This window comes from Rhipicephalus microplus, chromosome X, assembly GCF_043290135.1.
Source record: "Rhipicephalus microplus isolate Deutch F79 chromosome X, USDA_Rmic, whole genome shotgun sequence".
In the NCBI taxonomy this organism is placed as follows: Eukaryota; Metazoa; Arthropoda; class Arachnida; order Ixodida; family Ixodidae; genus Rhipicephalus; species Rhipicephalus microplus.
In genome coordinates this window covers 59,612,334-59,634,527 of record NC_134710.1, presented here as the reverse complement: position 1 = coordinate 59,634,527, position 22,194 = coordinate 59,612,334, and the positions used below count along the sequence as shown (strand labels likewise).

The following is a 22,194-nucleotide window of genomic DNA, read 5'->3' as shown; positions in this document are numbered from 1 at the left end:
CCTGCACGGTCAACGTCTGTCTGTTAAAAGTCAGCATACATTCCTAGGTTTAATATTATATAGCAGACTAACATTAACACAACATATTAATTACCCCAAAACAAGTGCTTAAAAACGATGAATATTCTGAAAGTATTTTCACGCACTTCATGGGGTAGTGACAAGTGTCTCTTGAATTTTTACAAAAACCTGATACTCATGCGCCTAGATTACGGTGCTAAAACCTATCAGTCTGTGACACCATCAGCCTTAAAAATACTCGACCTCGTGCACCATCTTGGAATTCATCTTTTTACAGGTGCTTTTTAAACTAGCTTAATGGAAAGCCGGTATGATGACTCGAACGTGTGGTCACTAGGTCTCCAGAGATCCTACCTGTTTTTCTATTCTTCCTTAAATTAAATGCAAATAACAAACACCCCGTGCGCTCCACCTTCGATGACTTGTCCAGTTCTTTTTTATTTGAAAACCACCCTGCTATGAGACAGCCCTACACACTTCGTGTGAGGAGTCTAGCAAAAGAAATGGGTGTGTCACTTTGTGAAGACCATTTGGTTGCTCCTGCTGTATCTGTCCCACCATGGCAGTGGCAGCTTATAAATTACGATATGTCCTTTGTTGAAGCTACTAAAAGTGCGCCTATTGCACATATGTATACACACTTCCTTGAACTGCAGTATAAATATTTATGTCCAAAGTATTTTCACCAATGCCTCAATGACTCGCACTTCTGTGTCCTACGTAGCGGTTGGTCCATCTTTCTCAGATGTAGGTGTTCTGCACCCCAATATGAGCATCTTCACTGCAGAGGCATACGCGATATTGTTGGCCACCTAACATATAAAAGAATTGAAACTTTCAAAAGCTGCTATATATACTAATTCTCTAAGTGTTGGCAACAAATCTGAAATCTCTTAAAAAATACACGAACCCTATCCTTGTCTCTGTGTACTCACTTCGATGCGCAATCTATGCACAGCAACAGTCTGTCATAGCCTGCTGGGTGCCAGGGCATTGCGAGATTCAAGAAAACGTGTTAGCGGATCATCTAACTGTTGCCGCCCACGAGTATGCCACCATCAATGAATCTATAGCTGTCTCGCGCTGGGCCTCAAACTCTTCATTAAACAAAAGCTGAGGGAAAATTGGCGTTTATGGGATAGGCAAACAAACAAACAAACAAAAAACCTCACCTCATCAGGCCACATATCGCGAATTGGCCGCGAATATCGAAGTCTCGCTACACGGAAGCAACACTTAAGATTAAGAATAGGACATACACACAGCACATACTCACACCTTTTGTCCGGTGACGATCCACCACTATGTGAAAAGAGCGGTGAAGCTCTTACCGTGCTTCATGTTTTAATACAGTGCAAAGAACTGGATTTAATTAGAAAAAACACTTTCCGTTTCCCTTCTGCCATCGAATTCTCTTGCATCCATCAATGTTTATAGGTAGGGAACCGCTTTTTAGCTGTCAATCATTGTTCGCATTTTCAAAGAATGTAAATAGTTTTCACGTCATATTTTCAGGTATTCCCGCAGCACAACCTCTCTTAGAAGAGGCCGCTGCTACGATGGCTACACTGAACAAAGCACTTACCTCGCGGCTCTTGGAAACAAGGGTGTAGACGATCAAGGCACTTGTGCGAATGCCATACATGTCCACCATGGTTTTATTATTGCAATCTTTGCCACTCATTTTTACTACACATGCTTCACGTTATGGTCATTATTTTAATACTTCTATGTTATTACCTGCCTTTGCACGAGGAATTTTAAGGCCCTTATACAACCACTTATCATGATCATTGTTCACATCTCTAGGTCCTGGCGCTCTTTGGCCATTGAATTGCCCTTGCACCACAAAACACCCAACATCATCATCAACCACTTAAACTTAGTTAAAATCGTGGAAAACGCATCAGTTTACCAGTGCCTGCAAGTGAAATTGGTTGTGGACATCAAAAATTAATTGTTTGTTAAACAACATTTACAACAACGAAAAATTTCCGCATCACAAGAGAACACATTGGATCATACAATGAAGTCTCTCATATATTTTTATTTCAATGGTTTTGATGCCGAATTTATGAGTGAATATCCCAAATTTTGTCAAAGTTGCAATCAATTTTCTCATTTTCTCAACAAATGCTTGTTTACATACATCAAAAATATTTTTAGCAGATACTATGTTGAGTGGTTACCTGTCTATGTTGAGTGGTGACCAGCGGTTATCCTGTCTACGCGCTACATGGGCCGGGCATGTAGTGCGTAGACAGGATAACCGCTGGTCATTAAGGGTAACAAACTGGATTCCCAGAGAAGGGAAGCGGGTTAGGGGAAGACAAAAGGTTAGGTGGGCAGATGAGATTAAGAAGTTTACGGGTATAAATTGGCAGCAGCAAGCACAGGACCGAGTTAACTGGCAGGACATGGGAGAGGCCTTTGTCCTGCAGTGAACGTAGTCAGGTTGATGATGATGATGTTGAGTGGTAAAAGACCTTTAAAATTTTCATGACTGAAACAATGCCGCCATTTTTGCCAAAAATGCTTCAATTTATGTGTCTCAGTGCTTTTTTTGTTAAGCTTATTTAGACTGGAAAGGGAACAAATGGTTTTACTTGCGATGTAACGTGAAAGAATACTGACAGTACAATGCTTTAAAATATAATTAGTCGTTCCACCCATTTTCGAGGTAAAAAGTACGAATAATTTATTCCCACCTAGCTTTTTCTTTTCATTTAACATTAAAAAAATAGCCATGTGACCACACAATTTTTTAAATGAAGATACTTTACTAAAATCACTCTCAAACCATGACCTGCCACCTCAATCTTTTTTTCAATAGCATAACCAGTGGTCGCATTTTGTGCTGGGTCATTTTACTTGAAATGACCAAGCTTGCTTGTGTAGTGCAGGGCCAGAGCTGGAAAAGTATGTTGCAATGTTGGTAGCATATCTCTTACACGGCAATTTAAGTCACCCAGTTTATCGTTATAATAGGAATAGGTCTTCATATTTTATACTATTAATTTTGAGACCACGGGCGCAATTCTTGTGGTGTCCACTTAGTGTACATGTCCAATTTGGCGGAGTGCTTTTACATACGCAAAAAATAAATAAATAGCAGTGAATTGTGACGTCATAGCACCCTTGAATATGTCGACGCACCAAACCCATCAGCACATTTCCAGTGTAAAGAAAAAGAAAATGGATGAAATGTACAGTAATAGGGCTCCTAAACAAACTTGACAAGTCTGAACTTGAGCATGAACATATATAGATGTTTGAAGAACAATGCAGGGAATGTGTACTGACCTTCCAAGTACGTCAGGCAGGTGGCAGTGTTAAACCTAATTTAAAGGCTGACATGACTATAGTTCATGCATGGCATTTCGAGGTGTGCATTTAAAGTCAGATCTCTAAGGACAGCATTCTTTGTGGCAAAACGCATTCTGTCTTTCTTATTTGTGTCGAGAGTTGTCAAAGCTACACGGCATCAGAATGACATTGCGGAAGAAAGAGCGGAAACTGGACGTGCACCGCTTGCTGAGCTCCAGCCAATCATTAGAGGCCACTAGACACCACAGAATAGCTCCTCAGGTGTCTGTCAGCTGTTTTGCAGTGACAAGTATAATATATGCATTTTACTTTTAATGTTGCAACCTCAAAGTTATATTTGTATTTGCTTTTTTATTTAACCTTGGTTCAGCATTAGAGTTCGGCTACATCAAATCGCACATCCCTTGACCAGAAAGACAGCTTCCCTTTTCTCTTTGTGTGTTATGCTTTGTTTCAATTGCAGTAAATGCACAAGTATGTAACAGTATCTTTTGTTGATTCCAGGCTGCATACATGACCAACAGGCGCTTCATTATTGAAACAGCAGCCCTCTTGCAAAAGCAACAGACTGAGACCAAGGCCGTTTGTTTATTTCCAGCTGACATGCCTGTGCACCTTCCTGTAATGAAAAAGGTATTACGGTATTATGTTCTGTGTAAGTGCGTTAATAATGAAAGTCTTTGAAAATTCTTGCCTTTAACTACTTGATGCGAGCTATTTCTAGCTTAACATTACTGAAAAATACATAAATTTCTTTTTTCTCGTAAAAGTGTGAAGCTGAGTTGGCCGATGGAAGCAAGCAGGTAGCACCAATGCGCATAATGTATGCTGTCAATCCCATTCCTACCATGTACACGTGGGCACCTACTCAACAGAATTTCATGGTAGAGTATTTTGTCTTTGTGACCATAGTGACACTTGTCACATTTTGTTACAAATGTGTTACCTTAGTAAGAGTCCAATTTTACCAAAAAAAGATGTAATGCTTTTGTGACAGGTGGAGGATGAGACTGTACTACACAACATCCCCTACATGGGAGATGAGATCTTGGACCAAGATGGCACCTTTATTGAGGAACTGCTAAAGAACTATGATGGCAAGGTGCATGGGGACCGAGATGCAGGGTCGGTGAACGACGAACTTTTTCTTGAACTGGTTCATGCTCTCATGGCCTATGATGATGATCCAGGAAGCAGCAGCCAAGGTGTGTTACGGTTAAGTCTAGTGGTTACTTGGTTTGTGATTATCAGTGACTATTTTATTGTCTATGACTAAATGAAAGATTGGGAATGGATCAAGTAATTATTTTTTTGTTAGATACAACCTAATGAAACTGAAGAACAATGAAGCCAAGGAGGGTGTAGAGGATATTATGCATGTTAGCATGCAGTGCCTCACTGGCTTTGCCCAATTGCAGAACTTCTGCTTGGTCATTGAGTTTGCTAGGCTGCTCACAGATGCAGTGCATGGTGGCTTCATTGAATATAAAGTTCAAAGTAACTTTTTCTTCTAGGGATGGGCTCATATTAGTTCTGAGCACTTGTGAAAACCCAGTTGTATTGTAGACATAGTTAATCTTGAACGGAAGGGTCTGTCTGCAAGAATTAATTTTTTTGTTGGTTAGTCTGCTGGTTCCCAGGATAAGTATGAGTTTTCTGTTTCACATAATGTTCTTCCACCTGTTTCTTGCTGGAACCGTATGTGCCACATTTGCATTTGTTACTAATGCTTCACTGCTATACACATATCATATATTGCGGTGGGGCAAGTAAGTATATGGCAGGATTTCATGTGAAGAAGAGTGGCTGCTCTGACTGTTGGCCTTGTATTTTTGTTTATAATATAGCCAGCATTTCCTGATTACACAGTAATTAATCTACTCTGAATAGTTACGAACTTACTGTGGTATCTGCTCTAGGTAATCCCAAACACAGTTCCAGAACTGCTCCAAAACTGTTCTTTTGCTCAGAATCTTCTCAGTTATACTCCTGCTCATATACTGCGCCAAATTATAAACAGGCCGAAGACTTATGTTAATGCATAAGCGTAATGTTGATTTTACTTTTGCTTCTTTGCAAATCTACAGAGTAACAAAATCATGCCATATATTTTTTATTTTCAGTCATAACACCTATCTTCCTGCCTTATGGGTGTGTTTGGACGCAATATCCAAAAACTGCAGGCTAGACAGGATAGTATTCTAAAGTTGTGTGTCAGAAAAAAAGAACACCCAAAAAGTTCATGTGCTAATGTCTAAACTGATGGTGCTCAGCTAAGAGCCCACTTTGCAGTGCACAAACACGGTTAATTGCACTTGGCTTTAAATAATCTTGAATTTTAAGTGGATATCATTCTATGCACAGCAAAGTAAAATTTTGTAAGTGATTTTCCAAAATTCTAGTATAAGAAAAAAAGCAAGAAGTATGTGTTTCATTTCATCCTTTATTAGTTTTTTAAAATATTTTCCTCAGAATGTGCTATTATTTGACAATCATGTAGCCCTCCTTCTAGTCTGAGATATCTGTCCATAGCAACATTAAAGGGGTACTGACACAAAATTTTGCTCCCGAGATAGCCTGCGAGATCGATTCCCATCAATATGCATATATAATGAGGAAAACATCAGCAGTGAATATACCGCAAAACCAGAATGTAGGTGTAATTTTTTTTCAAGAAAATAAAATAAATACGAAAAGTCGACCCTCGTCTTTTATACCGGTCATTGGCAGAAAAAAATTTGAAAGTCTCGCAACAATGGGCAGCCGAAGTCAGAAGCCTCCATTTCCACTGTGCGCATCAGCAACGGTGCTGTTAGGCTAGGCAAGGCCTACAGTGTACTAGCAACATCATTTTGCTTCGATTATCTTTGTCAGTCTGCTGCAAGGAGGCTTAAAGAAATCTTGCTGGAGTGGAGGCCGCCTATACATACCATCAAGGCGCAGTCAAGTCGCGCCATGTGCGCGGCGGCCACCTTGCCATAGGCAAGATACGGGAGCCAAAGCGCGCCCGCCGCGTCTTGCTGCCATGGTTTGTAACTGTTATGATGGGCATTTGGGGGATGTTGTCTAGAATAAGAAGTCAAATGACAGACAAGAATACAATCTTCTTCATTCTGTTTCTTTTTGGCATTTTCCTTGCAAGCATGCACACCAACTGAAGGTATCGCTGGCTTCTGAAAAGAAGCATACTCGTGAGAGCAGATGACCTCACGTTCTCAGCATTCATTTTCCTATTTATTTTATTCATGTGACAGAATCTTATGCATATGTGGAGTTCAGCCCCTAACTTTGTGTGGAATATGGATGTGGGGGTCCCAAGCACCACACATAAGGACATGCTCATAGAGAAAGATATACTCGTCAAGGCTGAGTGGTAGTGGACAGCATCGTCGAGGCTGAGTGAAGTAGTCAGCAGTGAGTCGTAGTGGTCGGCAAATGACTGGTAGTCGACGGCACTTTATGATAGGCTTTAAGAAAGAAGTTGTCGAGTATGCCGAAGTGCACGGCAACCTGGGGGCACAACGGGAATTCGTTGTATCGGAGAAAAGCATCCAATACTGGAGGAGCCAAAAGCAGTGCATCACATTTTGCAGCAACAAAAAAAAAACTTCGTTTTGTGGATGGACGATAGTGCACCTTGAACTGGCAATGCTACCCGCCAAATTCATCCGAGAGCTGCGTGCAAAGTTGCCAGCCCTGATAGCAGAGTGCATCCGCGTGAAATCTATCGAGATAGCGCGCTACTCTGGGCTCACAAAGGGGCGATTCAAGGGCTCGCCACCATGGCTGCGCCGATTTATGAAGTGGAAGGGCTTTGCACTGAGGCGGCGTACTTCTGTGTGCCAAAAACTGCCAAGATTTCGATAAAAAGCTGGTTGAGTATCAGCACTTCATCATAGGGCTTCATCGACAGCATTGTTGCATGATGGGACACATGGGCAACGCTGACGAAGCTCTTATCTGGTTTATTTGTATTGCATCGACGCACGGAGCACACGAGGCTCGGCGTCCTTAGCCCGGGCCGGGAAAGATGAAGAAAGTGACACACACGAGACCCGGGTGGCAACTCTCCTTATGTGCACAAGTATGGCTAATATATACATTTGTAAAACATCCTCTGTGGGGCCAAAAAACTGGTTCTGAAACCGGGACCGTAACCTATATACCACATCATCCCCCCCCCACCTCTTGAATAGAAAAGCATGCGGAGATAACACATAACACAAGCAGAATCATCCCCTCCCCCAAGAGAGGATGTCCGCATAGTCACTGTCATGTTTGGGTGTACGGCGCCGGCACCTGTACCGGTGCCATTTCCACGACAGGCGTCTGAACTGTCGCCGCCCACTGCAGTCCAGTGGAGCGAGAGAGTAGGCCTATGAACTTTTATCCAGCCTATTTTCGGCATAGTAGGGGCCGGAAAAAGCAGCTAATGACGCCACGATGTAGTATGGCTCGGCACCACCGACGCAGAACTCGTGCAGAGAGCAAGAACGGGAAGGAGCAGGTCGGCGTAGACGAGACCGGCAGAAGCACCTCCGCAGCACGCGGAATTGGGACTGGCTCTGGAATCGCAGTTGTCCTGCTCGACATAACTTTTACGTGTCGTTAGAGGCAGGCTCTCAGTGCTGGGTACCTTAAGATTTCTTCCTTGCTCCCTTCTGTGTTGCCAGCAGCGTGAAGGGGGAACACAAAGAATTGGAAGGAGAACCGCACTAATCTAATGAATTATTATTTTTTCTTTTAAATTTATTATTGTTCCACTCAAGACACCAACTAGTGTCTCCTCGATATGAAGAGGAAGACTACAGTGATCATCATCATCATCATCATAATCATCATATTAACCATGCTTGTGTACATAAAGAGAGTTTCCGCCCGAGTCTCATTTATGCCACTTTTTTCATCCTTCCCGGCCTGTGCTTCGAAGCCTTGTGTTCTCCGTGCGTTGGCCTATGATGAAGAGTTCATGGACCGACGCATGATACAACAATATGCCCTCGAACCGGACTGATTGCTAAAATATCCAAGCAAGGTGATGCTCTTGACAATGAGCAACGAGCATTCGTGATTTACAGTGATGCTCGCATGCACAGCTGATGGAAAGAAGCTGTCTCCTTGTATCATTTTCAAGAGAAAAGGGCTACCAAAACAGGACCTTCCCCCTGGATGTTATTGTGAAAGCGAACAGAAAAAATATTCGTGAATGAATCCCTCATGCTTGAGTGGATCCGGCTCGTGTGCAATCGGCGACCCAGTGCGCATTGTCAGCGACTGAGCATGTCGGTGCTAAACTCATTTCGAGGCCACCTCACGGCCGATGTAAAAAGAGCTCTGTTCGATAGCAAGACTGACCTTGTCGTGATCCCTTGGGGACTACCATCAATCCTCCAGCCACTGGACATAGTGCTCAATAAACTCTTCAAATATCGCTTGCGCGAGTCTTGCAGTGAGTGGATGCTGGGCGACAATCCCAAGACTCCCGCTGGTCGCCTACGACGTCCACCAATCGCGACCGTTTGTGGCTGGGTGTCGTCAACATAGATATCTCTCCCGCAAGAGATGGTGCGCAGGCTTTTCCGCAAATGCTACATCAGCAAGGCATTGGGTGGAATAGAGGACGATGCACTCTGGGACATAACTAGTGAGAAACAGACGTCGTCGGACTCAACTCTGAGTGAAAGCAGCTTGTGGCCTTCTGGCGTTTAACTACATAAGATTAGTGATTAAATAAAAAGAAACGTCACCACAGTGCAGCTGATTGTGTCGCGTATTTATCAAGGTAGTGGTGTGTCGCGATACGTTGTAAATTAAAAAAAAAAATTTTCCGAAATTGGGGGGAGTCGACATATATTGCGGTCTGACTTATTTATATTTCTGTTTTTACGGTAGCTTGGAAGGTATTGTACAGAAATTTGGAACTCTAAATTTTGAAGGTATTGACACTACCGAAAGAGACCCCATGTGGACGCCCCTACTTTCCTCGCATCTGCAGGCTGCAGTATATAAAACAAGTTATGATGATGTCATAGCCCCACCCCCTTTTTTTCCATGTTTGTTCCAGCAGTCTCTATTTGTCGGTGGCTGGTCGCGAGTGCGTGGCGGCAGCACACGCATTGAATGTTTCGTGTTTGCCGATAGTGTAGTGCCATTTCCTATTCGCAAGGACTTCTCGATGCGGACCGTGCGGAAATGTGTCAGAGTTCTGTGTGATAACATGGTCGAAAGCTGCCCACGGTAGGTGGCGATAGTTGCATCCAGTGGCTTGTCGTTTTTGGAGCTCTCAAACTGAAACTGGTCGTTAACGAGGAGCCTGTAATCAATTATCTGTCATAGCTGCAGAAAACAATGAGCCACGTTATGACTAACTGGCCTGCTGCAACAAGTTGCAGAAAAAAATGCGAGGCCAAAGTTTTTGTTTCATTACCCCTTTAATATTCCATGAAGAGAACATTGCCCTGCCGTTCTTTTCCTCCTATTTTCCTTTCTTGGTCCCTTTTACTGTTTTAAGCCATATTGAAAAGAAAGCCATTGAGATTGCATCCTTGACTGACCACCCCATTTTTTTCTCTGTTAGGCGTAGGCAATAATTTCAAAGATCTTTTTTTGAAAATGTCAAGTTTGTTAAAACTTTGCTTCAATATACAAACCAACATTTTTGTATGCGAAATTTTACAAAAACACTGCTTATACACCACCATAAATGTCAAAAGAAACTAGATAACAGATCTGTGAGATAACAAACGAGGAATTTCAGGCCGCAGTGGGGTTGAATAAGGTCTCCCAAAAGAGCACAATTCGCAGACTATGAGGGATTTCGTGGTCATTCACTTCATACTTTATTTGCTACCTCTCAGAGGTAGCGAATAAAGTATGAAGAGAGGGATTTCTAAGAGGGCTTTCTAAGTAGAATGAGAGAGCTGTTTAAAGACTTGTTAGATTGGGCATAGAAAATGGCTTCAAGCTAGGTTGGGCATAGAAAATGGCTTCAAGCACAGTCTTTGTGCAAACAAGATCATCACTATACACTGCATTGTGGACCTGTAAGTAATGGATTATCTCATGTGCTGCTGAGACACACACAGCTTCATCAGCTCCGTTTTGTTCTTGCAAGAATGTTATCATCCTTGACAGCCTAAATTTCATTTTGTCACAGAGGATGTACTTACCTTGAATGACCCTTCCCATTTCTTGAAACTTTTTTTTTTTTTTGCGAAGTGATACACGTTTAAGAAGTGTCGAACACTCCCACAGTATTTCTATATTATGATTTTCTTTCTGTCTCTTTTTTTCTTTTTTCAAGACAAATACGATGACAGGGGGTTACCGACAGACTTCATTTTTACTGCCATCTGTTCTGTGTTTCCTGATAAGCGATCCCCACAAGAATTGAAAGAGCGGTTCGTATCACAACATGTATTTTTTGTTTAGAAATATTGAAAGCTATGTACTATCAGTATTAAAGAAATAGGAACAGTTGCAAGCATTAGCAATGGTATAGCATGTGGTAGAATCAGGGCGTCGATGAAGTATATATAAACATCCTGGAAGAAATCTACAGTGGATCAACTGCTACCATAGTGCTTCATAAAGAAAGCAACAGAATACCAATCAAGAAGAGTGTAAGGCAGGGGGACACAGTCTCTCCAATGCTATTTACCGCGTGCTTACAGGAGGTTTTCAGAAGCCTTGAATGGGAACAGTTAGGGATAAGAGTTAAGGGAGAGTACCTTAGTAACCTGCGCTTCGCCGATGACATTGCATTGCTGAGTAACTCAGGGGACGAATTGCAACTCATGATTACGGAGTTAGGCAAGGAGAGCAGAAAGGTGGGTCTTAAAATGAATCTGCAGAAAACGAAAGTAATATACAACAACCTCGGAAAAGAGCAGCGCTTCGAGATAGGTAATAGTGCACTTCAAGTTGTAAAAGACTATGTCTACTTAGGGCAGGTAATAACTGCGGAGCCAAACCACGAGATTGAAGTAACTAGAAGAATAAGAATAGGGTGGAGCACATTTGGCAAACACTCTCAAATTATGACAGGTAGATTGCCACTATCCCTCAAGAGGAAGGTATATAAAAGCTGTATCTTGCCGGTACTTAGCTACGGAGCAGAAACCTGGAGACTTAGAAAGAGGGTTCAGCTTAAGTTGAGGACGACGCAGCGAGCAATGCAAAGAAAAATGGTAGGTGTAACCTTAACAGACAAGAAGAGAGCAGAGTGGATTAGGAAACAAATGGGGGTGAAGGATATTATAGCTGAAATCAAGAAGAGGAAATGAATATGGGCCGGGCATGTAGCGCGTAGACAGGATAACCGCTGGTCATTAAGGGTAACTGACTGGATTCCCAGAGAAGGCAAGCCAGTTAGGGGGAGACAGAAGGTTAGGTGGGCAGATGGGATTAAGAAGTTTGCAGGTATAAATTGGCAGCAGCAAGTACAGGACCGGGTTAACTGGTGGAACATGGGAGAGTCCTTTGTCCTGCAGTGGACGTAGTCAGGCTGATGATGATGATGATGGTGGTGTCTTCCAGTCCTCTACATTGACAGTCGGGCATCTGGTTTGGCAGCACTGCGCATATGTGTGGTCATGGTGATGACTGGATGGCACACACTATAATCATTGCAAATCCTTGCCACTGTTCTCATTTCAGTCGACGTTGATAGTATTATGCTTATCACAGTTCAAGGATAAAGAAGTGCTGTTTTGCCTTAAAAATGCCATCGGATGAAAGTATACTTCATGTGCATACATGAAGTGTACTGGGTGTTTTTAGAAATGTGTTCATAATTCTTAGATATTGTGAAAGTTTTATGACGGTAATTAAAAAAGGTAAATTATTAACCCTTTAATAAGTGGATATGCGTGGTCACTTTCATAGAGGATAATTTATGTTCTTTGTGTAGAGAACACGGTTTTGGGACGTTAAACCCCACATATCAATCAATGTGTAGAGAACACATTGCAACTTAAAGATTTTGAAAAAGCGACCTTTAGCAATAATATACAAGTCATGAAAATAAGCGAAATTCAGCAGTAAAAGCAAAACACGTAAGAATGCAACTGCTATATTTTTCTGAGATGGCCAGAATGAGCATGTGTCATTATATTTATCATGAACTGACTAAGTTGTGTGGGTGTGCAGGCAGTGCTTGCAATTATAGCATGCATGACACACATATGAAGAGGTTCAATTCTCCCATTTGACATAATTGCCTCAACTCTAGGAATTGAAAAGCTGATTAATTTAACTTAATTACTGTATCAAATGATGCCTACAACAATCATAAGATGCCTACCGCTATAGAGAAAGCTATTGTAAAGTCAGTGAGCAAAGATAGCATTTTCCTGATTTTCGATAGTTTTTCGCACACATTTCTTGAAATATCTGGTATAGAAGACATGGTTTAAAATAAATGGTTTAATATATGATAAGTCTTTATTTGGTGAATGAGTGACATTGTAATGTGTACATGAAGGTTTGTGTGTGCTACTTTTTTTTTCGCTCACAAGTTTGCCATGCTTATTATGAGCACATCACTCTAAAAAAGCAGATGCTGCCCAAGTGCAGTGTTAGTAAAGGTATTTATACCTTGGCTGTATGTTTCAAGAAATGTGGCCCAAATTTTCAAAAATAAGGGATGTCATGTTTGCTTGTTGCCTTTACCATTACTTTTTTGTGGCAGCTGACATTTTAAGATAAATAGAAACCTTAACTGTGGCAGTAATTGTACAGATGATAGTAATTAACTTATTAATTTGAGGAAACAGGCAGTGAGATCAAATAGACAAATTCAAGTTCTTCCTGGTAAAAGCTGATTGTTACTTTGAAATTTTGAAAAGGTGGCCACTGGCAACGTTTTTGGAATTATTCAGTTTCCTTGTTCTTGAGAATTTTCGGACAGATTTTTTGAAGAACCCACTATAAAATGCTAATTTTGAGCTCAAAGCATTCGCAATGCAGCCCTTGTGCTCTACAAATCCACTGTCATCTTTTGAAAGTGTACAATACCAACACATGTAAGTACATCATCTTGAATGGTTGGCATGTTGTACTTTTGTCCTATTTTCCAAGAATTTGTACTTTCTGGTGAACAACTCTTTTGTTGTTGCATGTCATATCTTACCAAATAGATGTGCCACTCAGCTGCTGAAAGCAGATCACCTTTCCGACAGGTACCGGGAGTTGATGGAGAAAGTGAATCCACCAACAGTGCCCCCTGAATGCACACCTAACATGGATGGACCATTCGCTCAGTCGGTACCCCGTGAACAAAGCATGCACTCTTTCAGGACTCTTTTCTGTCGGCGTTGCTTCAAGTATGACTGCTTTTTGCACAGTGAGTGGCATATCTGCTTTTGTGGTTTTACAGAAGTGATGCCTAGCAATTATTGCATTAAAGCAGATTATCCCTGAATTTACGAAGTTGCAGTGCCAACCAGATTTTGTGATTGATTGCAGTAGAAAAAAAAAATATGCCTTAGGGTTGCCTCATTATCCCTGTTTGTGAAGTTTTCTCTTATTTTTAGATATCGCAATCGGAAATAACTCTCACATTTGTTGAAGTCTGTAGGCTGGTTAAAAAGATAAATCTCAACAGTACATAAGGTGCAGTTAAGTAACTGTAATTTTGACAGATGAAAAGGCCAGTCACAGTCACTAGGAAACTGCATCATGGACTTAATTAATAATCTTATCTCCAAAGTCATTGAATTACTGCACTATGATGTGAGATTACCTGTTTGTCTCTGAGAGTATATTACATGGCAAGCAAGCTTGCAATTAGTTTGAGAAATTGTTACTCAATTGTTTTCCTTACTCTTTCAGAAATAATTCTTATATTCACAGTGTTGCTTACGGTTGTGTGTTGTATCAGTGCAGTGGTACTGTCACTATGAGCTTGTGACATGAGTCTCAGTGATGTTCATTTAGTTAGGTAATCAAGTGTCTAGGTCATTTTTTATTCTGCAGCGGCAGTGTCAACCAAATGGAAGTCCAGTATCTGGTTTTAATCTTGTAGAATCTCAAGGAGAAAAATAAATACAGCTTTACGTGTTGAAAAGCGAAAAAGCCATTTGCTAAAAAAAATCAGCAAAAAAAATGTTAGATATCTAAACTCTTCAGTTCAGTCATAGAAGATCCCAGGGATTGTGTTATGGTATGCTGTTTTTTTTATACTGATTTAGGTTGAGCATGGTTGAGTTGAAATTGGTACTGCATAATTGGTTGTGCATGACAGTGAAATTAGTACTGTAATATCAGAACTTGCTAATCTCTATTTTTAGGCTTTTTAATTAATATCGTAAATTCAGAAAATTATTTTGAGATATCATCGAGGAACCGAGCTTTAGCCTTTGTTATTGGATTTGATTTATCTAGATCCTGTACTGAGCCACAATTTCTAAAAAAGCAGACCAAGTGAAATATGTGTTGCTATATATATATATATAAAATGTGGTTTATATGCCATAAAACGTTGGTTGCTGCAAGGTTATAAGTATGAAAATATATGCGCTTTCATGTAACTCTTTATATTGCTGCATTTCGACGGGAGCCCCATCTTTTTTCAAGGCATAACAATATTACATATTTCCGATGTCTTCTCATAGCACTTAAGGTAGGAGGGAAAAGGACAGAAGAGAAAAATGAAGGAATAAGGTAAGGGGGTTAAAAGAGAGAAAAAAAGGACGGCATCTCAAGAGAGTAATGTAAACGCCAACATTGTAGTAGTAAAGGAGTGATGCCATCATTAACAACAATACACCTCACGCACCCACCCTTCCCCCAAGTGGACACTGTGACGACCCGTGTTAGTATTGCACCTTCTGGTGCAATCCACGGGCAGCTTGTTCATCTTCGAAGATTACGGCGAATCGATGGGGGGAAAGACTTGAGGGCTTCGAGTGCATGTCGGTAGCTCCGGAAGATATGAAAATGTGGCACCGGCACCACTATAAATTATATGCATTGGCTTCTTTCAGGAGAAAAAATAAATAAATAAAAGGTGCGTAAAAAAAGATGACTGTGCGACTTTGCATCTGCTTTTTCTGCAAGCAGACTTGTCTGAATCTGTGTGCTTGGGAATAAATAAGGAATGCTGGTGTTGCGGGTGGCAGCTTTCGAAGTGCAGATATTGTTGCCTGTCTGTAGGTTTTCTGTATACACTAGTTACTAACGCACCATCCTCTATTTGAATGAGTACATCAAGGAAGCTAATTTCAGTGTTAGAGTAGGAGTGTAAAGTAAATGCTGGGATGCGCTTGGCTAACTCGCATGCGGTGAGGAGGTTCAACCTTCAAGTTCGGGAGTTTAACTTGGGACTGCTGGATTTGCGCCATGTGAGAGAGGGCGTGTGGGCCATGGGATCGACACGTTCCCACCATAGACTATGCTCGCGGCCACTGGTCTACACCCGAGCTTCGCCGGATTGTCACTCCTGGCATGGAACATTTATAACCTGCTCCTCGACCTACGGCGGCTCTACATCAGCAACTGGCTTGACCACACATCACAGCCGGAGCTGTACGAGCTTCGGGAGACGCCAAGGCACTTTGGTGTGACCTTCCCGGTGACACCTGTCGAGGTGGCGTAGGGAAGAAAGGCAACCAAGCAGCCCCTGACTCAGCCACTGCTCCCTCTGGAGCTCGCAGATCCCTTCGGGACCCCCATCAAGGAGTGTTCAACTGCCTATGCGCATGCCACGGCTGGAACAGTGAAACAAAATTCTCAATCACGCCACACAGGAGCTAACTAAGGTCACCATTGAACACTGTAAAAAGACTCTAAGGACACTGACAGACGAGGATTGGTATGCACGAAATAACTTTCCTCTTTCGGAGTGGGAGGCCAAAGAGCTAGATTTATTTGAGCACAAAAAAAAAAAACGGGGCAAATGGAAAAGCTTAAGAGAAAGAAATTTGTGCGAAGTAAATGTTTCACCACAAGCTATACCCAGTGTTGCTTAAATGAATAATACCAAGCCACCTCACATTCAGGAAAATTTGCCACCACCCCCAAAGAACCAAACATCATCATCCTTTCAGATAAAGAACTTAGCAAAGAAGAATTGACTGTACTAGCACATGGACTTACATTCTGCTGAGCAATGGAAAGTATGATGAATTTACACTTCTGAAAAACCTAGACAACTTAGCACAAAACCTACGATAGGAAGAATACTTCTTCAATAAACCCCAAAAAGGTAACCCACTTTTTCGTGAGGTAATCGGACGACAATGGACCCCAGACGCCAACACACATCGACATTTGGATCTATACAGTCGAGCCTGCTTGTAACGAACCTGAGCGTGATGTGGCATCCATTCGCTGTATCCCGAAGTTCGTAGTAAACGAAACACAGCTGTGAGGTAATCGGACGACAATGGACCCCAGACGCCAACACACATCGACATTTGGATCTATACAGTCGAGCCTGCTTGTAACGAACCTGAGCGTGATGTGACAACCATTCGCTGTATCTCGAAGTTCGTAGTAAACGAAACACAGCTTTTAAAAAAAGTTGCGAGTGAAAACACAAACTTTCTTTGCTCCAAAAAGTCCGTAATGCACGTGTTTTAAAGAGCAGAAGCGATAAGGGCGGTCTCGAGTTCATTTAAAACGGCAGGGTGCTCGTTTGCCGAAGCCCGTGGCATAAGCTGTATGAGGCACCGGCTCCAAAGTTTCGTCATTCTCGCAATCCGATTCCTCCCAATCGCTCTCACCACTTACTTCATTCACAATGCCCCAATCCGTGCACGGTTCCACAGTGTCGGCATCATAATCGGCCGTAATTAAACCATCGCTACAGGTGTCCCACCCGCTCTCGCTGGTCGGAGTCGACGACGCGCTGCCACAAATCGCCGCCGCAGTGGTTCTGTTCGGAAGCTTCAGGCTCAGCATCAGGCCCGACGTCGACAAATCAGCCTCGAAAAAACAGTTTCGCGCACATGTAGCTGTCACCGTTGCCCACGAAATATTCACCATCTCCACAGCTGAATACCGGGACGCCCTAAGCGGCAAGTTGGCTGCCAGGTGGTCAACAGCTATGAGCAAGCGCTCCGCAACGCGGCACCTAACGCGCGGATTACGCTCAAGCCAAGCGGTCACACTTTTGACGTTTTGTTGAGCGGCAGGAAAAAGCGTACTTGTCCTCCTATCTGCCATCATGACCACACACGCACACCAAGAACGAGCAAGACGCGCACACGCGACACGCATGCCAGAACGCATGGAACAGCTCTGGGCCCATTTCCAGTCAGAAAACGACACTAATTCGAGCCAGCGTGGCTGGCGTCGTGGAGCGGTGGAGACGGGCAAAGGGGTTGTGATCAAGAGAGGAGAGCAGATTTGCGATAAAGAGAGGGGAGGATGCGGTGGGAGGGCGACCTTGAAAACCAAGACACACGGGGAGAAGGCAGGTTGGGTAGCTTGCTTGAAAGGTCCGCGAAACTCGCACGTAGAAAAACTTGAAAGAGTGCCTGCGTGCGCAGAAGCCAACCACGGCTGCCTGGATCAGTGCACGCAGCGGTGTTCGAAGAATCTGCGGCTGTGGTCAAAAAATTTTTTTGTTGCGCCGGCAGGTTTGCATCACCTCACGAACTTTGATATTTCGCGATTCGTTTCGCACAAATTTAGAGTCGTTTTCACGCTTCCGCACATGCGCGGAAGGCATGCTAAGTTGAGTGCGAAGTGAGCGAGATTAAGTCCAGAACACGAAACGAATCGCAAATTATCTAGGCCGGTAGGGTAGCATACGGGCGTGCACTAGACGCAGACTATCGGATACAGTCGGTGGCCAACGAAGTTGGCAAATGGTCTGGTCACTCCAGGCCGGCGACGCCAACGACAGAACCAGGGATCAAAAACAGGGTAGATGGCCGACCTGTTTTCGAAAGATCGGTGACAGTGTGAAAACACGGGCTTCGTCTGACGATGCCGGGTGCTCCAAGTAGCGGGAAGACAAAGGATGGAGGTCTGCGTAACAAAAAGGAGTTGGGGCATGGAGGAAAAAAACAGCTTTCCTTCCTTCATGGGTCGGGAAGAGCGGCAACTAGAGGGTCACGGAGGCAGGGTCGGCGTTTAGCAATCAGAATGTATGGGCACCTCGTCGATGCCTGATCGGTGGTCGAAAGTGGTTTCCCGGGAAGTCGGCAGACCGCTGACTCCGTTCGCTGTAAACGATCAGCGGCACTAGGAAACGTTTGTTGTAAGTGCAATTTCGTGCCATTCACGGTCATGCGGATATTGTTCGTTTTAAGCGAAAGTTTGTTTTAAGTGGGGCCGTTATATGTGGGCTCGACTGTATATAGACGCGGTTCAGAAAGATGTCATCCATGCACACCAGATGCACAAGATAAGTATGAATAACATATCAAGGAAAGAAAGATAATTCACTGCTCATGTTGAGCAACCGCGAAGATCTCGTCATTATACCAGCAGACAAAGGAGACGCGACTGTTATTCTAAATAGATCGGAATACATTGAGGAAAGAAAGTGACAACTGAATGATGAACAATTCTTTGAACACCTCGACTCGGACCCTACCACCGAGCACATAGAGAGAATTGTAACAACCCTAGAGGAACTCGCACGTGAAGGTGCTATTGATTCGAAGCTTCGAAAGGCACTTATTACGGTGCTTTGGGCACCAAGTCGTTTTTGCATGCCACCGAAAATTATAAAAATGTAAACCTGGGCAGACCCATTATATCAGGCACGGGAATGTTAACTGAACCTATATCTAGTTAGTATATTGACTCTTTAATCAAGGACATCCCACCCACACAAGTCCTTTTTGCATGCCAAAAATCATTTCGCTTGGGAAATATCAGAAGTAAAAATTTTAGACGGTGCATTTGTGGTAACATAGGATGTTAGTTCACTCTACACAAATATCCCGCATGACGATGTTGTAAGGGCACTTGTTGAATCGTATGGCACCCACAACATTGACACATATTCAAGAAGAATAGTAATTGAAATCTTAACAAGGCTTTTACTCGAATTGAACAGCTTCGAATTGAACAATCAGTACTACGTTCAAATCAGTGGCACAGCAGTGGGTACAAGAATGGCCCCAGACTACACTAACATATTCATGCACTATATGGAGTCCAATTTTCTTTCATCATGCAACATTGAACCTTTAATCTAAATAACATATTCATAATGTGGACATATTTGGAAAACGAGCTCCTCAAGTTCAACCAGGCATTTACCCAGCGCATCCCAGCATTTATTTTACTCACTCCTACTCTAACACGGAAATAAGCTTCCTTAATATGCTCATTCGAACAGAGGATGGTCCGTTTGTAACTAGCGTATACAGAAACGAACAGGCAATAATATCTGCACTTCAAAAGCGGCCACCTGCAACACTCCAAGACCAGCATTGCCTATTCCCAAGCACACAGATTCAGACAAATCTGCTAGCAGAAAAAGCAGATGCAAAGTATGCAAACACATGCAGACAACAACAGTGGCAGAAAGCACCCACTCAAATTTTAAGCACAGGATAAGTGGTGCACTAGACTTTGACTCGGACAATGTCATATACCTACTGGAATGTGGGGTATGTAACATGCAATATGTGGGCCAGACAGACATGACGTTTAGAATAAGATTCAAGTGCCATCGGGCACATGTACGTTCACTGCGAGGCCTTCCACTTTCAACGCACAGCACTTTGAAATATCACAGCTCTGATGAAATCAGGGTTGCACTATTGGAAAGCAATTTTCGAACAATCAGAGAAAGGGAACAACGGGAATCGTACTTTATCTACAAATTCAACACAATAAAAAACAGAATAAATGAACACCTAGGCACCCTGTCAGTTTTACGATCACTAAAAGATGCAAACGCCTCTCTCTAATCAGTCCTCTACCCCTGCCTTTCCATATCGTGACAATAATATTATCCCCTAACACAGCTGTAAGTGTGTGCATCTGGCAATATAGCGGAATGAATAGAATCAGTTTGCCGCTTCAAGCACAGCCGGCACGCACAGTCATCTTTTTTTTTTACGCACCTTTTATTTATTTTTTTCCTGAAAAAAGCCAATGCATATTATCAATAGTGGTGCCGGTGCCACATTACTGGCTTTTTGATATCTTCCGGAGCCGCCAACATGCACTCCAAGCTCTCAAGTCTTCCCCCCACTGAATTGCCCTAAACTTCGAAGATAGACAAGCTGCCCGCGGATTGCACCGGAAGGTGCAATACTAAACGCGGGTCGTCACAGTGTCCACTTGGGGCACGGGTGGGTGAGTGAGGTGTATTGTTGTCAATGATGGCATCACTCCTTCACTACTACTATGTTGGCACTCATATTACTCTCTTGAGATGCCATCCCTTAAACCCCGTCGTGTTTTTTTTTCTTTTTCTTCTTTGTTTTTAAATTTTTTCTTTCTTTTCCCTCTATCCCTCTTCCTTCATCTTTCCCTTCTGTCCTCTCCTCTATGAACATGCTATAAGAAGACAAGGAAAATGTGTAGATATTGTTATGCTTTGAAAAAGATGGGCTCTCGTCAAAAGGTCGGCAAAGTGAACAGTTGTTAAGTAAAATCGCATATCTCTGTCTCTCACTCTCCTTATAGATATATATATATATATATATATATATATATATATATATGTATATATACTGTGAGCATTATTTATGCGTCCCATCTTCTCATCTGTACATACTCATCATCACCACTTCAGTTTGGATTGTGGGGCTTATGCATATGACAATAAAGAAGAGTCTTGAGGGTCCTGGACGCCGTCTTACAAGTGGTGGAGAGTGCTGCCCGGTCCCTGCATCCTCTCGCGCTCTCAGACACCCTCAGCGTCTTCTAGAACATATCCCTGGAGTTCCGTTCAGGCCTCCGTTAAATAACCTGGGTTCAATAATGTCGCAAGCCGACCAGCCCAGCGCGGCAGCTTCGCCACCGCTCCCACCGCCAAGAAACCCTTCCCACCTGGTCACCAGCCCTCAAAAGGATCCTTTGCTGTTCGCAGGGCTTCCGGGTGAGGACATTGAAGACTGGCTCGAGGAGTATGACCGTGTGAGTGCCATCAACAATTGGAATGAGCCTGCGAAACTCACTCACACTCACGTTGCATTCTACTTGAGCGGTGTCGCAAAGACGTTGTTTTTCAACCACGCTACAGATTTTCCGACATGGCCCGCCTTTACACATCACCTCCGCCAGATTTTCGCCAACCCGTCAGTGCGCTCGGATATTGCCAAGGAGAGGCTTGGTGCACATGTTCAACACCCCGGTGAGTCTTACAGTTCTTACATTGAAGATGTTCTCGCCCTCTGCCGCCGCATCGACAACTATATGACGGAAAACAACCGTGTGCACCACCTGCTCAAAGGCATTGCAACAGTCGCTTTTAATGTGCTTGTGGTGCAGAACCCCCCGACCGTAGCCGATGTTGTTGCTACCTGTCAGTGCCTTGAGGAGCTTCAGACCACTCGGGTGCAACCTGATATGTCTGATCTGAGCTCGAGCCGTGACACAACAGAGCTGCGTGCATTGATCCTCTCTATCATCCGCGAGGAACTTCATGCACAGGCTTCACCTCGCCACCTTGATATTCAAACGGCGCCACCTGCTACTAGTCTACGTGACGTCGTGAGGGAGGAACTGGCCTTGATGACTGGCACACCAGTTCCGAGCTCACATCCCGTGTCCATGCCAAGTTATGCTCACGTTGCTGCAATGACACCTGCGCCCCACCAAAGCGTGGCCTCAATGACTGACTGACACACCTGTTCCGAGCTCACATCCTGTGTCTATGCCTACTTATGCTCAGGTTACTGCTATGACACCTGCACCCCAGCAAAG

General features: G+C 43.2%; 1 protein-coding gene and 1 long non-coding RNA gene across 11 annotated transcripts in view; one reads left to right on the top strand and one right to left on the bottom strand.

Annotated features, from left to right (window-relative positions):
* The window catches only part of LOC142775471 (uncharacterized), an 84,466-nt gene that overhangs the window by 3,417 nt on the left and 58,855 nt on the right, over positions 1-22,194 (bottom strand). The gene's annotated exons all lie outside the window — the stretch shown is intronic.
* Positions 1-22,194, top strand: part of LOC119181087 (histone-lysine N-methyltransferase E(z)) — an 89,122-nt gene that overhangs the window by 9,862 nt on the left and 57,066 nt on the right. For all 10 annotated transcript variants that reach the window (XM_037432267.2, XM_075876877.1, XM_075876871.1 and 7 more), the window contains 5 exons: positions 3,853-3,981; positions 4,119-4,232; positions 4,346-4,553; positions 10,652-10,748; positions 13,530-13,693. In XM_037432267.2, coding sequence (XP_037288164.2) covers positions 3,853-3,981; positions 4,119-4,232; positions 4,346-4,553; positions 10,652-10,748; positions 13,530-13,693 — 712 coding nt within the window. The remainder of the gene's footprint in view (positions 1-3,852; positions 3,982-4,118; positions 4,233-4,345; positions 4,554-10,651; positions 10,749-13,529; positions 13,694-22,194) is intronic.